This window comes from Oryctolagus cuniculus, chromosome 3 (assembly GCF_964237555.1).
Source record: "Oryctolagus cuniculus chromosome 3, mOryCun1.1, whole genome shotgun sequence".
Classification (NCBI taxonomy): domain Eukaryota; kingdom Metazoa; phylum Chordata; class Mammalia; order Lagomorpha; family Leporidae; genus Oryctolagus; species Oryctolagus cuniculus.
Window position 1 is genome coordinate 156,182,768 of NC_091434.1, and position 16,684 is coordinate 156,199,451.

Genomic DNA, 16,684 nt, shown 5'->3' on the forward strand with positions numbered 1-16,684 from the left:
AGTAAGTCAGAGTCTGCCACTTAAGTATGACATATAATGCTGGAAAATCATTTAAACTCCTCTAAAAGTTTTTATTAACTTATTTGAAAGGCAGAGAGAGAGAGAGAGAGAGAGAGAGAGAAAGAGATCTGATCTACTGGGCCTGGCAGCGTAGGACAGCTGGCTAAACTGCCACCTACAATGCCAGTATCCCATATGCGCACCAGTTCAAGTCCCTACTTCTGTTCCAGCTCCTTGCTAATGCTCCTAGGAAAGTAGTGGATGATGGCAGGAGTGACTGGGCCCCTACAGTTCACAAGGGAGGCCCAGATGGAGTTCCTGGCGCCTGGTTTTGGCCTGTCCCAGTATTAACTGTTGCAGCTATATAGGGAGTAAACCAGAAGATCTCAATTTCGATCTCAATCTAGATCTTGATCTCGATCTCTCTCTCTCTCTCTTTAAAAGGCAGATAGAGAAACACACACAAACATACACAGAGAGAGGCTGATCTGATGTGTTATAGCTAGGGCTAGGCCAGGCCAAAATCGGGAGGTCAGAACTCAATCTGGGTGACAGACACCCAACTATTTGAGCTGTCTCTTACTGCCTCCCAGAGTTCATATTATTAGGAAGCTGGAATTAGAAGCAGAGCCTGAACTGGAACCCAGGCACTGCAATATGGCATCTGAGCACTGCAAATGTCATCTTAACTAATATGTCAAATGCCCACCCCTAGTTTAACCTCCTTGAGTTATGTTTTTTTTGGGGAAAAATACATATAATAATAAACACCTTACCAAGCTGCTTTAGAATCAACTGTAGTAAGTGCATTGAGAATGCCCTTTTCATAGAGGGATATGAATGTGGATCACTTATTATTTTTCCCATTGTACAACTTGGTAGTAAATCAGCTGGATTCTCTGCAAATCTTTTGGAGAGTCACAATAATAATCTATTAACTGAAAAATTTGCATGTTAAGTACTTAGAGAATTCATTCACTCATTTAAAAATATTCACAGTATTTCTACTACCTGCAAACTATAATGACAGATATTCATAGTGCAGACATAAAAGATAAATGCCTTACTCCAAACAGGTTCTAGGGTATCGGCTAAGAAACTAGAAGCCAAACTCAAATCTCACGCAAGCATGTGGAGTCTCTGAATCGCGTGTCATTTTGAAGAGCACAGGCAATGGATTCTGGAGGATACAACTCCTGAGCTGAGTAGTGATGACTGTAGGAGCACAGTGCAACCCATTTCTGAAAAAGGTACAAAAGCAGTTCATTGTAGGAAGACTAGCCTTTCCAGACTGGATACACATCGGCAGAAAAAGGAAGAACCTTGACCTAAACCTCAAAATAGATCCCAGACTCAATTTTAAAATTGAAATCTATGAAACATTTAGAAAGAAAGAAAAATATTTGGGACTTAGAGCTAGGAATTTTTAGACTTGAAACCAAAATCATGATCCATAAAAAGAAAAATTTATCAATTAGACCTCAACAGAACTAAAATCATTCACTTCACAAAAGAGTCTGTAAACTGGATTAGAACATAATCTACAGACTAGGAGGACATACTTTCAAACAACATGACTGACATATGGCAATTATTTAAAAATATATGAAGAGCTGTGAAATGTCAACAGTAAAAAGACCAATCTAAGTAAAAATGTGAAAAGAAAAGGAACACACATTTTAAAAAGAGTCAGTATATATGTAGGGAAACAAGGGTATTTCAAGCAATTTGTGGAAAATCAAATTCAAATATACCTTTATTTTAATGCAAAAGTGAAATTCAGTTATTTCCATAATACGTACTTTCTATAAGCTTTATGAAGAACTCTACTACACAGTTAAAAATATGATCAGCAAAATTAGCAATTAGAGAAACGCAAGTTTAAAAAATGAGGTATCACCGCTGTCAAAGAGAAAACTGAACAGACATTAGTTACAGCAGTAAGGTCAGACTTTAACAAATCAGTGATAAACCACTGCAAAAGGGGAAAGAGTCTGACATGAACTGAACTCAAGTTCAATTTGTACAGAGGTGACTGGGCATTTTAAAGGGAGAACGAGGGACTAGAGAGGTGGGGTAGTGGAGGCACAGTAGTTAGGACAGTGGAAGATTACAGAAATTGAGAAGGCAGATTTGTCCATGTGGAACTCATCTGGATTTGTCCCTGGTGCTTATCAAAGTTAGGCCCCTGCATTCCCTCACAGGTTGGGAGATAGGGTCCCTATCTTCCCTTGTTGGCTCAAGCAAACATATTTTCTTTTGGTAGTCTTGAGTTTTCACAGGCAAGGCAATCTCCAAAGGTTATATACTGCATGACTCCTTTTAGATACCATTGTTGAATTGTTAAATTGTGGAGAAGGGGAACAGATTAGTGGTTCACACAAGTTACTAAAGGGGGAGGGAGAAAGGCTGTAAAAGGGGATCCTTGTGATGGAAACGCTCTGTGTGTTGTGATGGTGGTTACACAAATGTACATGTGCAACAGAATTGCACTGAACTAAATATGAATTTAAAAATCAGTGTCAAACTAGGACATATGAGTAAGTTTGGTGGATTGCATCTGTCATGGTCTGAAGGTCTGGGGTCCACCTCCTCAAAAAAAATCATGTTGAAACCTAAATACCAATGTGATGTTACTAGGCAGGTGGTTTGGGAAGTGATTAAGGTATGAGGGTCATGATGAGGCTTAGTGCCTGTATTGTGGTGCAGAGGGTTAAACCACCACCCACAACTCCGGCACCAGTACCAACACTTGTTTGCATCCCAGCACCTGGGAAGGCAGCTGAAGGTGGTCCGGATACTTGGGCCTCTGCCACCAAGTGAGCGACACAGGTGGCCTTCCAGGCTCCTTTGTTCTGGCTCAGCCCCAGCTGTTGTGGCTATTTGGCTGGGTGGGGGGAACCAGTAGATTGAGGATCAATTTCTGTCTCTCTCTTCTCTCTCTGTAACTCTGCCTTTCAAATAAAATACATTCTTTAAAAAAATAAAAGGCCAAGTAATCTGTCTTCTCTTTCCATCGTGTGAGACAAAGCAGGAAGGTGCCATCCATACACCAGAAAAACCAGGTTATCACCAAAGACTCAACCTGAAGCTCCTTAATCTTGGATTTCCCAGCGTTTGGAGCAATGAGAAATGCATTTCTGTTGTTTACAAGCTGCCGAGTATTATGGTATTTTGTTATAGCAGTTTGAAGGAACTAAGAGAGAGCATTCCCTGGTTGTGATTTTATATTTCAATATGCAAGCTATTATCTTTGGGGACAGTGAGGTAATAGGTATTAGGAATTGCTGTTATTTCTCATAATTGCATGAGAATCTATAATTATCTAAAATCATTGTTAGAAAATCACTCTAGGTACGATTTAAGGATAAATTGGGAATGACAGTGGAATGCACAGACTTACTGGGTCACTGTCCAGGTTGTGCATTTGCTGGGGAGAAATACTGAAGGTGGTATGACCACTAGGCTTCTCTCTTGAATTTCACTGATCAGAATAGGAGTAGATGATTAAGAACAGAGGTGAAGAGTTCAACTTTAATCTCGCTGAGTTTGTTTTCCCTGTAATCAATCAGGCAGACTACATAAAATTAGAAGAGGAAAGAACAGGAAATCTTGGGCAAGGGAGGCATTTATAGTGCCCTGCTTGATTTTGTATACCTATTCTTCATTGATTTCAACTTGTGAATAAATATCAAAATATCAGTGTCATGTGTGTAACAGGACAAGTTGACTTTTTTAATTCAGAGGAAGAGTAAACATACTAAAGTATGTGTGGGAATCCAAATACATAAAGGCTGGCTAACCTGAATCATGTTACCATTGAGTGCCAGTCATGTGCCAAGTACTATGTTGGTGTTCAGAGGTACTATTACTATGGGGTAGCCCTGTGGAGCCTTGGTCTAGTTTCTTATCTGCGCACAAGAAGGGATTCAAGAGCCATAGATAAAGGTGAGCTGGGGAGTAAGATTAGCAAAGCAAAAGTACTCAGGGAGGGGTGCTTACCAGATGGGGTGGGAGAGAGGAAGAGAGTTCAGGGTCATTCTTTCATATGACTTGGGGGCCTAGGGAGTGGTGTCTGAGGCAAGGCATAATTGTTCAAAGACAGTGGAGATTGGGGTGAGGCTTGGGTACCTACCACCTTATCCTTTTTTGTGTTAATCTTGGAAGTGTCGAGATATCAGGTGCATGATAGGAGTGGGAGTGTTGGCCATGATTACTGATGCTTTGTTATTATAATGAACTCAAGGTCATGGGGAGGGGGGCGGAGGGACACAGTAGGCAGCCTGATTGTATTGGGTATTTGCACTTGGAGCCAGGTCTTCAGCAGCTTCAGCTGGCGTGGGAGGAGGTGGAGTTTTGGGTGGTGCAGTCAGGGTTGTAACTCAGGTGAGGCCATTTCACAGGGGCTAGCTGCCTCCCTGCCTACATCACTGATACCCAGTTTAATCATCACAAGAAACCTAAACAATTGGTTTATCTATAATTTCTAATCCCTGGAATTTAGTAATTGGCTAGATTAAGCAATTATCAGTAAAAAAAATTTTCTTGGGTTGCAATTTGAACCTAGATGTGTTGAAGTTTCAAGCCTGTAGTTTTTTCCCTTAAACAAGATGGGATGTCAGAGAACAGATCACAATTTCATCTGGAAAATTGTAGATACTCTCTTCTTATTTGAGGCTTTTTGTGGAGTTAAACTCCAACTTTACATTTGTAACAGTTTAGTTTCCTAAAGGGAAGTTTTTTTTTTTTTTTTTTTTTTTTTTATTTTTTGACAGGCAGAGTGGACAGTGAGAGAGAGAGACAGAGAGAAAGGTCTTCCTTTGCCGTTGGTTCACCCTCCAATGGCCACCGCTGCAGCTGGCGCACCGCGCTGATCCGATGGCAGGAGCCAGGATCCAGGTGCTTTTCCTGGTCTCCCATGGGGTGCAGGGCCCAAGCACCTGGGCCATCCTCCACTGCACTCCCTGGCCATAGCAGAGAGCTGGCCTGGAAGAGGGGCAACCGGGACAGAATCCGGCGCCCCGACCGGGACTAGAACCCGGTGTGCCGGCGCCGCAAGGTGGAGGATTAGCCTATTGAGCCACGGCGCCGGCCGTAAAGGGAAGTTTTAAAAGCTCTCTTTAGGTTACTTGCTCCATCCTGACATTCAGTGAATATCCAGAGTTCTCCATTCTCTGGGTGCCATGCCCAGCCCTTGCCACCGTGTCATCGTTTTCTCTGGATGACGAAGGGGTTAACTTTAATGTTAACTGGCAAACAAGAAACATGTTTGTGTGTTTTCAGGTGTGCGTGCTATATAGTGTCATTAACAAGCATCTTTTACTTCACCTAATACAAGTAGATAAACAGCAGATGCTGTCAATTCCATGTCCTCAAAATCACACGGTGCAGTAGCTCCGACTTCATTAACAGGATTTCCTAAACCGTTACACCTGTAAACCAACACGCACCACTTTTTCACCACCACAGAACATCTGTGCATTATCAGGTTTATTTTTCCCCTTCTGTAGCAGTTTTCTATATTCTGCTTTTTAGTTCACATATTTCCTTTCGGCTATCCCATTTCAGATAGTACAGGCGCACACGTAATGCCTATAATCTGGAGGGCTGGGAAGTCGATTTCTGTTCAGCACATCTCAGTATTCTTACTTTGCAAACCAAGGGCAGTCAAACCCAAGCCATGCGAAGTCATTTTCAGGTAGGAATTAGGCTCCTCTTCTTAATCCATATAGATGAAGCCTCACTTCTCCCCAACGATCTTAATTGTGTGATAATGATGATTCAGTAACCTAGACTTAATTTTCAAAGGGATTTCAACGGGAAGCGCCACCTCTCCTACCACACTCATCTACCATGCAGACTCGAGTCTGGCTCGCATATCTCGCCTAAACACCACAAAGGTGTGTGTGTGGCGGCGGGGCATCTGAGGATGTTTATGGGATCCGATTCTCTTTTTGGATCAGTTAATTCTATTCCTTCACCTTCCCAAAGCATCTTAGATGTCGATTTAACTTCTCGCCGTTCACGCCATCTAGTGGTTATGCACGTTATGGGTTTGGTTTTAAGGAACATGCCTAATGGGGGGTGGGGGGTTCCTGGTAAAACAAAACGGTTGTCCGCGACAATTTTCCCGTCTCCCTGCACATCATGTACCCCTCACACGGACACCTGTCACTACCTTAGCCGTTTCAGATTTGCGCAGAGCTCCGCAGACAGGAAGCCGGGGGGTGCGGGGGTGGGGGCGCACAGCCCCGGAGACGCACTCCCCTGGGCGCTAACGTTCCGAAAAGGTCTCCAAAGCCTGCAGTCGTTCGCGAAGGAGGAGAATCGGAGTTGAGGCGAGACCCAGACCGAGGAGCCTGCCTGACTTTTCAGCAAGTTGGACAGATGACATTCTGAACCCCCGCAACGTTACCATCTGGTTTGAAAAAATATATATACATGTACAGAGCGAGAAAAAGAGGAAAAGGCACTTAAAAATTCCGCCGCGGGGCTCTGCAGGTCTCGCCACCCCGGCGTCCCCAGAAGACAACCAATTCGTGCGCGTTCCGCTCCACTCGCCCTCCTTGCCGGCGTCTTTGGCTCCCGTTTCCCCCCCGTTTCCCACGCTCGCCTGGAACCGGGACTCGGGAGGCAGCCGCGAGGCACTGGTCCCCTTCCTCCTCGGCTCCACCAAAGCGCCGCAGCCGAGCGCGTGGAGCTTCCCTTTGTTCGCCCGAGGCGCGCTCTCCTCCCCCGGCAGATCCACCTGGATGCTCTCCCTCGGTGACATTTTGCGCCGGGGCTGGTGGGTGGCTGGGGTGGAGCGAGAGGGAGCCCGAGGGGGCGGGGGCGGAGAAAGGTCAAGCCGAGGCAAAGGCAGGAGACGCCTCTCCTAACCTGCGTGGCGGGGCGCGCGCGCCGTTATTTATTTATTTCCCCCTCATTTATTGATCGCACGAGCAGAGCGGCGCGAGGAGCTCGGGGAGATGCAGGACCACCCACGGGCGGGGAAGCAGCGAGCAGCCCTCCCGCGCCCCCGCGCTGCCGAGCGCCTCCTGCCTCCGCGCTCGGACGAGAGCCCGCGCCGGCCCCGGCCCGGGCCCCGCCGCGCCGCCGCCGCCGCCCGCCCGGCAGCCCCGCAGCTCCGGCGCCCCGCAGCCCTGCACCGCGCCGGCTCGGCCCCGGCGACAGCGGCCGCGCAGTAAGTTGGCAGGAGCCAGTGCCCTGGGTTCTCGCCTCCTCCGCACCTTTTGAACTTGTTGCTGCTGCTCGGCTCGCCTGCGCCTGGCTTTTGGAAGGTGAAAAGGAGGAGGGAGGCGCGGAGGGATGGGGGAAGGGGGAGAAGAGCTCGCTTGAGCTTTACTGACGCTCCCTCGGCGCCTCGGATTCGGCTGCTCGCGAAGCTGCCTTCTGTCCCTTATTTTTTTCCCTTTCCGGGTGCACGGCGAGGAGAAAGTCTCTGTGCAACTCAGCCCCAGCGCGCACTTTGCCAGGTCGCTACCGCGGGCGAGGCGCGTGGGGCGCCCAGGCAGATGCTGCTGCCGCCAAGGCGGCGGCGGCTGCCTGCTCCTGGGCTCTGCGACTGCCGCCCTGCACCTGAGCTGAACTTGGAGCACGAGGGAGGAAGGGGCGATTGGGCGACGGCTTGTGGCAGACTCAAAGGGCGTTTGTAGACGTGAGGGGGTGGGGAGAGGAGGCGCTCCACTCACGTCCCGCACCGTGCCCGCGGCACGTCACCTCCATCTCTGCAAATACCGGCGGGAGTCGAGTCGGCGACCGGACTCCCCCAGAGAGAGGCGCGGGGCAGCGGCTGGCTGTGCGGGCATCTCGAAAGCCACAACAGGTCGCCTTTTGGAGAGTCCTTTGGCGGGAAGGGCTGCTTGGACAGGGAAGGTGTGAATAAGCTAAACGGAAAGGTGGAAGGGTTGTTCCCTGACTCCTCAGAAGAATAAAACTGGCTGACTTTGCCTTCTCTGCCCTACACCCCACCTGCTGGTCTCACATCGTGTCAGGGGGAGACATCAGAGACACCTGTTTGGAGAAGCGGCTGCATCTTAAATCACCTGTGCGGCGGGGCGGCCCGGCCCACCTGCTGGAAGAGGCGTGATCAGGTTCTGTCCGGGTGTGTGTTTCCTGGTTCTTATTCCAAGCACCTGTCTTCAAGAGGAACTTGGCCTCTGTGGACTGTGACTTCCCGCGGAGCCCCACCTTGGAGTAGGAGTGAGACAGACTTTGTTGGACTTGAGGAAGTTGGTTCCTTGTGGCTACTTGGACTCAGCCTCGCTAGGAATCCACCTGCCCCACTTCCGGCGCCATGGCAGCAGGCGTGGCGGCATGGCTGCCCTTTGCAAGGGCAGCGGCCATTGGGTGGATGCCTGTGGCCTCCGGGCCCATGCCCGCTCCCCCGAGGCAAGAGAGGAAAAGGACTCAAGATGCCCTCATCGTGTTGAACGTGAGTGGCACGCGTTTCCAGACGTGGCAGGACACCCTGGAGCGCTACCCAGACACCTTGCTGGGCAGCTCCGAGAGGGACTTCTTCTACCACCCAGAGACTCAGCAGTATTTCTTTGACCGTGACCCAGACATCTTCCGTCACATCCTGAATTTCTACCGCACGGGGAAGCTCCACTATCCCCGCCACGAGTGCATCTCTGCTTACGACGAAGAGCTGGCCTTCTTTGGCCTCATCCCAGAGATCATCGGCGACTGCTGTTACGAGGAGTACAAGGACCGCCGGCGGGAGAACGCCGAGCGCCTGCAGGATGACGCCGACACCGACAACACCTGCGAGAGCGCGCTGCCCACGATGACGGCGCGGCAGAGGGTCTGGCGCGCCTTCGAGAACCCGCACACCAGCACCATGGCCCTGGTGTTCTACTACGTGACGGGGTTCTTCATCGCCGTCTCGGTCATCGCCAACGTGGTAGAGACCGTGCCCTGTGGGTCCAGCCCAGGTCACATTAAGGAGCTGCCCTGTGGGGAGCGCTATGCGGTGGCCTTCTTCTGCCTGGACACGGCCTGCGTCATGATCTTCACCGTCGAGTACTTGCTGCGCCTGGCCGCGGCACCCAGTCGTTACCGCTTTGTGCGTAGCGTCATGAGCATCATCGACGTGGTGGCCATCCTGCCCTACTACATTGGGCTGGTGATGACGGACAATGAGGATGTCAGTGGAGCCTTCGTCACGCTCCGCGTCTTCCGCGTCTTCAGGATCTTTAAGTTTTCCCGCCACTCCCAGGGCCTGCGCATTCTAGGTTACACTCTGAAGAGCTGTGCCTCGGAGCTGGGCTTCTTGCTCTTCTCGCTCACCATGGCCATCATCATCTTTGCTACAGTGATGTTCTACGCAGAGAAGGGGTCTTCGGCCAGTAAGTTCACCAGCATCCCTGCAGCCTTCTGGTATACCATCGTCACCATGACGACACTGGGGTAGGTGCCATCAAGGGAAATGGGGTCGAGGTTGGCTGGGGATGAGTGAGTGTAGGCCCTAAGGTACCATGATAATTCAGATAATCGAGCAACTTTTTTTCCCCTCTAAATGCGTCTGGGAGAACATGATTTGGTTGGTTTGGGAAATCACCTTTGATATGTGAAATGGGTATGGTACCCAAATGGAAGTACCAGGGAGTGCTGGCAAGTGTAAAGTACTTATGCTGGAAGGTGATAAACAAAGCAATTTTAGATTTGCTCAATATAAGAAAATATTAACACATGTATGGATCAATAGATATAATTACAAACAAAACCCGTGCTGATGAAGATATGCATCTATACAGGTATGTTGACATGTCTACAAAGTGCTTCGTTGCTTCCAAATGAATCGTGTCCATGTATGTGTGAAGTATTATTTTCTTATGAATACATACTTACAACATTTTCCTTCTAAGACCCTTAGTTCTTATTTTACAGCATTATAAAGCATAGATTACAGCTGTTATTATCAAAAGATTCTTTTTTTATGGCTGGTAAGTTATGCAGTATTTTAGAGTGTCAAAAGTGATCAACTTTATAAACTGAAGTAGAATAATATTTGCAACGTAATAACACTAGGCTTATTGTTTCAAGAAGCAAATTACTGTCATCTACACAGTACTTTTTAGAACTTATAGATACCCTTCGACATTGAATTCATTAAATATACATAGAAAGTGTAACATCTAGTGAAATTGATGGTCTCCAACATCGAGTTGCATTGTTGAACGTTGGGTCCTCATTCCCTGCTAGAATTTTTTTCCCCATTACTTTATTAGGGGTAAATGGAGTTTTGCAATCAAAGAAACATTTTGAGTTCATTTTTTTTTAAATAGACTTTTAGGGCTAGCATTTTTCTAACGTGTTAGGAAAAAAAAATGGTGTCAAATGATTAATAATGGTAATCAAAGTACAGAAGATTAGCAGCATTTTACATATAAGATAATCTAATAAAGTAAAATGATTAGAGCCTTTTACTTTTATGAGTTTTTACATAAACCAGGAAGTGATGTTGGTGCCCTTTCTTCAGTTTTATGTTACTTTTCTTGCATGTGTAATCAGTCCAATAAGGATTTGGTAATGGCTATTAAAAAAGTTAGTCCCAAGGCTGCTTTTTAAGTTTTGTATTTCTAATTTAATTGGCTTCTTAAAATGACACTGTGGTTCAAATCAGTTTTATTAAAGGTATTATGTTGAGTAGAATTTCTCTTGTCCTATGACTGAGTAATGGAAATTTTTATGCGAAGGATATTTTGGCAAAGTTAAGAAATTGTGGTAAAGTAAATATAATGACTTACAGTCTTGATGCAGTGGTGTTTGTTTGTGAAGACCTGGCTCATTTTTTTAAAATGTGCAAATCTATATCCTGCTTGTGTTTCCCTTTGATCCTGCTGGTAATTTAGTGATATTATGAAGAGCATGCAAATACCTCAGAAGTGCAGAAGCACATTCCTTCTCAAAGAGGTTTTTCTGTTTGCTTTGTCTTTTATATGGAAAATCGTTAATGAAAGTTGGGTAATGAATATCACTGTAATGATTTGAAGTTAAAAGTACACTTGAATGAAAAAATGGATTCTATGTTAAGATTCAAAGGAGATTTCAGTATACTTTCAAGATTTTGGTTTATTCGGCAGCACTTTTCATGAAGTCTCAGTGGATCATTTTATTACTATATACTGTCTATAGACATTGTTATAATGAGTGTTAGTGAGATGCTAATTTCACTCACCTAAATGCTGTGTTCTAGATCTAAAATGGTAGTATTATTGAAAAATTCGTTTCCTGAAATTACTTTTCCATTTTGATATTATCTTGCCATTTATTTTTGTTTTCAGGAAAAAAAATGGGAAAATATTAAGCCATAATGACAAGTGTTTTTTATATAGCTAGAATGCTTATAGTCATCCACTTTTTGAAAGCTCTAAGAAACTGAATCACAATGCCTGAGTAAAACCTGTGCAGTAGATTTAGTTCACATGTTCCATAGGTAAATAGATTAGGAGGATTAAATACAGAAACTTTCTCAAGTGTGGAGCAAATGTGAGTTAGTTTAAGACATGTTTCATTGAAGTTGAACTTTTTAGTTTTCAGATAATTGAGCTAATTAATCCTGGTAGAATAGAGCGGTCATTCTTGTAGAAATGTCTGTGCAATCAAAATGAGAATGTACATGGATATTTATAAATGCATATGCTTTATAATATAACAAAGTTTCTTGGGAAAATATTTTTAGAGTCAGAATATATTTGATGTGTTTTGATTTCCTGCGAGATATTTAAAAACCTTTCCTTTTTGATGCTTTACCTTAGGCTGCACTGTGACTTCACAGCATTTAAGAACTGAAAATATTGAACAGAAGCTATGTTTGACTTTATATTTTACTATATAGTTTTATACTTAGAGGTTAAAGAAGAAGCTATAAACTTTCTCAGAAATATCTAATAGTTGGAGCTAATATCAAGCAGATAAATGTTCAAGAATTTTTCCATTATACTTTGAGCTCCTTTTATGTAGCTATTATTATTAACGGAGGTAGTGTCATCAATTAATGATAATAGAAAATGTGACTCTAAACAGTGGTTTTCAAAAGTTCTAGGTCATATAAACATTATCTACATGAGAAGAAATAACCAAGAGCTTTGTCACTCAGAATTGGCAGAGTCATTGAATACTTGTCATTTTGGACAACACTCAGTTCATTTTTTTGATCTGAAGAATTGAGTGGGCCCATGAGAACTATTGTGCCTTCATCTAATCATTTTGTTTGTGCTCCCTGAAATATCAAATACACCATTAGACTATTGCCTGACCACAGTTACTATATAAGTAGTTATTTAATCTGACAGAAAAATTAAGGATTTAAAATATGGTGTTGAGCATACCCCATTTCCTATTAATTAAAGTAGGAAACATCAAAAGGACAATTTTTAAAATAATCAATGAAGGAAACAATGTCAAAGATTTTTATCAACAGAATTTAAATTGAGTGGCCATGTGGAACCCTTTATTTCATTCCTTCTTTCTGACACATTTATTGACTTGTACAGGGCTCTGATTACCATTTTAACACCATCCTCATTGCCACCCCCTTCCATCATGTAAACTCTGATCACTGCCTTCAACTGCTTGGTAGGGAAAGAATTTAGACCTCTCCTTTTTTCCTAACAGCCTTTTGAAAGATATCACCTAGGGGCTTTTTTGGTTTGTGTTTTATGTTTGTTTTAAATTCAGATGGTGGTATTTACATGTTGCTAAATTTAGGAAACCTCAAGATATTCACCAATGGTTATCAAAAACTATTTCATAAAAAGTTAGTCAATAGTGTCAAACTTCATTTTTGCATTGTTCCCCAGGCTCATGCCTTTGAGTTAGAAGTGGTACCATGTAGGATGTTAAATAATTTGACGTTATTGTATTCTTGCATTTTTGGTCATAATTATTAACAACTGCAAGTTATTTAAAAGAAGAAAAGAAGAGATGTTGCTCATTGCTGTGGTCTATACCACTTCATTAATTTCAAAAGTTTTCGTTAATCATTTCAACATGTGGAAGAAAGCTACTATGTACCATTTCTGTGAAATTCATGTTTAAAATGGAACTTCGTGATTTTTTCCCCCTACACAAGAGATTACTGGACAAATTTAGGAAAACAAATTTGGCTTATATGAGAGGTCTTCAAAAATCTTATGGAGAATGCCTATTTTGAAAAATCATGTGGTTTTCATTTGAACATCAAAATAAGCTTGTTTTGAAATTCTATTTTCCACAAAGTTTTTGAAGTACCCTTATATATTCATCTAAAAAAATATAGTAAATCTGTGAGTTTGCTCCCTGAAAACTTACTGAAGTTGTCTACTTATAAGTAGACTGCATCATATTTCAGTTTTACTAGGTGTTGAGTCGCTATTTTAAGAGACCAAAAAGTGAAAAATATTTTCATGTATTTTTCCTGAAAATGAATCAGGGAAGTTCCTTTTTTTTCTAAGTGGCATAAAAAGAGATGACTATATTTTATACATAAGTGAGATCTATTAAATCACGTGACAGATATTTATTAAGAGGATAAACTTTTAAATAGCCTTCTCCAACCTATCACTATTCTGATTATGTTATTTGGGGAGTGTTGGGAGTATGTCTTTTAAAATCATGTACGTAAGAGTTTCAGTCTACCCAGCCATTACTGAAAATGGATGGGATATTTTCCCTTGTGCCAGCATCTATAAATAAATATTGCTTTGATCTGTAATGTGTAAAGGTGGGATGAACTAAAGTTTATCTTACTGGTGAATGACCTATAACATGGTTGTCATCCATGCTTATTTTGGCATGTTATAACATATTTTGTGTAAAATTATTTATAAAGAATTCTGATGGGTGTTAAAAATGAACTTTTAGAAAGTATAGAGAAATGTGATGTGTATTCTTCTTTTAGCATTACAGGTAGCCAAACCATAAATGTCTTTGTGTTTGCTTTGAACTGTCATTAATAATAGAGACAATAGAATTATTTGACATGAGATTTTAAATATGTGTATTTACATATAAAACTTCAGCATTTGCTTGGATGCAAGAAGTATGACAGTTTCCCGGAGAAGGGGCCATCTCTAAGTTTTAGTGGGTCTGTTACACCATTCTTTTTCTTATCAGAATTTTACTTTTAGACTACTGATTGGCTTTGTCTTTATTTCATTTCTACATTCATGTGCTTTAGTTCTGAACTTTCCTTTTAAGTTTACTCATCTTTGAAAATTAGTTACTGAAGTGAGAAATGAGTTCAATATGTTATTACCTGATCCCTGAGTTCATGGTGGAAGAAAACTCAGATGTTATTTAAAATGCATCATTTTGAATATGCAGCAATTTTGTGCCTTGTCCATAATTAAACAATTAGATAGTAGCAATATTTTTAGGCATTTCATTTTAATAATCACTTTTTCTGAAAACAAATGTTATCTAGAAATGTGCTACAGTAATTACTGGAGGTTTGCTGCTGATGCTACAGTGATGAGAGATGGAAGAAATTGGCTATTTATTCCATGAATAGAGTGCATTTCTCTCCTAGTTCTGTTCTTCGTGACTCAGACACTGCACATTCTTTAGTATCACTGCTGGCTGTACATTTATTCAAACAGCACTAGGCTTATCATGATGACACCCAGGCTGATAACACGACCTGATGTTCTCATTCAGTGAACTTGGAGGCCACTTGGGGAAAGTATTTTACCTGGCTTGATGGGAAAGAAAGTAAATCATTTATTTTGCTTAAATTGCCTAAAAATCAATTGGCTGGTAAATTGTTAAAAGTGTACAACTCAACTTTTCTCATGGAAATAACTAGAATGGCAAAAAGAACATTCACTGCAAAGGAAATATTATTTTTCTCTCAGAGCAGTAATAATGAATTTATTCTCCCCCGTCCCCCATGTGTCTTGAATTGTTTTTGGGCTCTCTATCTCTCTTTCGCTCTCTCTACCTCTCTCTATTGCCCCCCCCCCCCCAGCTCCCTCCACATACACACACACACACACACACAGTTCTTCACTAGTTTTCAGCAGCTAGATTTGGTGACATTGGATGTGCTCCGGTACTGAGAACAGGGGTGGAACAGGATCTTTACATTTTTGTGCACATTTGCTCTGCTCCCTGCTTGCTTTAGTAGATTCCGTTTGAATGTTTTGCCCTTTACTTTTTTCCTTTGAGAACCAGCCTTTACAATGCCCTTCTCTATGAAGCCTGCTCAACCTCCCAAGCCTCCATCATCTATAGTTGGAAATAGACTCGCTGTTAGTGCCATTTTATATATAACTTACGGTTTTACCTCTTGCTTTGCTAATATATTGGAAGGTTTTGGAGGTTTGAGTTACACCTTTTTGGGATTTATTGTCTAGTACAGTGCTCAAATGTTAAAAAATCCACATTTATATGTTGCTGATCAAAGTGTGGGATGATGCCTGCACAGTGTGCAGAACTCCTTATTTGTGGAGCAATGCCATTTTAATCTAAGCAATAATGCATTGATATAAGTCACACTTTGTAGTTTTGTTCATGGTTAAAAATATTTATATTTGCATTTGAACATTTTATTTTCTAATGTACTGTAATCTACAACTTTGTGTTTACCTCTCTTGACTGGGAAGGGTTCACTTTCTCATCTGTAACAAATTCTGCAAAGATTAGAATTAATGACTGTCAATGGCTCTTTCCTTAATCAGTTTGCTTTTGAAGGCTGGGCAAATTGCAGCTGCCTCTGAGAAGCATATGGAGGTACTTCACAATAGAAGTGAATCAGCACATAAATATACTGCCTTCCCTTTCAAACTCAGTTCTCTAACTATGAGCAGCTCAAGGAGCTCGTAGGCTAAAAAAAGATGTTTCGTTGACACTTCACTAAAAAGATGTTCTGTCTCCTACCCAGTAACACAAGCTAGTATATATTTTTTCTTTAACCAGGTCCACTCATTTATTCATAAAATTTATAACATAATTGTTGGAATAGTGAAATATCCACAGTGTCTTACAAGAGAGATGTGACTGCTGTCAGGAAGAAGCCCACATTCTAAGGGATTGAAAGAGGAATAAAATGTAAATAGAAATGTAGGCATGTGTCCTGGCATAGAGCAATCCATGTCTTCCTAGGGGTTTTGATAAGTTGGTTATGTAAAGAAAACCTAAAGCATAGAAAATGTAGGGGGAGTAGAGTATGAGCTATCAAAAGTTAGTAATGAGAGAATAACATTGAAATGTTGAAAAAGTTTTGTTGTCAAAGTAGAAGATCTTCTATTTTCTGCTGTCAGTTGGACCTATTCTTTCCATTGTCCTAATTTTCGGTACTTCTAGGAATTCCAGTAATAACAATTCTGGAAGCCCAAACTAATATCAGTAGCATATTCTCAGGGAATCAAAATGTGGCTCACAGAGTTTAATCCAATTTTATAGACTTTTGTTGATCGTAGCCATAAACTAATGACCAGTTTGCAGACCTCAAGAATTATGTAGAATTAGAAAAGTAGAGGCCGGCGCCGCGGCTCAATAGGCTAATCCTCCGCCTTGCGGCGCCGGCACACCAGGTTCTAGTCCCGGTCGGGGCGCCGGATTCTGTCCCGGTTGCCCCTCTTCCAGGCCAGCTCTCTGCTGTGGCCAGGGAATGCAGTGGAGGATGGCCCAAGTGCTTGGGCCCTGCACCCCATGGGAGACCAGGAGAAGCACCTGGCTCCTGCCTTCAGATCAGCAC

At 42.9% G+C, this 16,684-nt stretch overlaps 1 protein-coding gene across 1 annotated transcript in view; it reads left to right on the forward strand.

Annotated features, from left to right (window-relative positions):
* Positions 1-8,296: 8,296 nt before the first annotated feature.
* Positions 8,297-16,684, forward strand: part of KCND2 (potassium voltage-gated channel subfamily D member 2) — a 525,177-nt gene continuing 516,789 nt past the window's right edge. Inside the window, 1 exon segment of the mRNA NM_001082118.1 lies at positions 8,297-9,411. Within this exon segment, the coding sequence (NP_001075587.1) occupies positions 8,297-9,411 (1,115 nt within the window).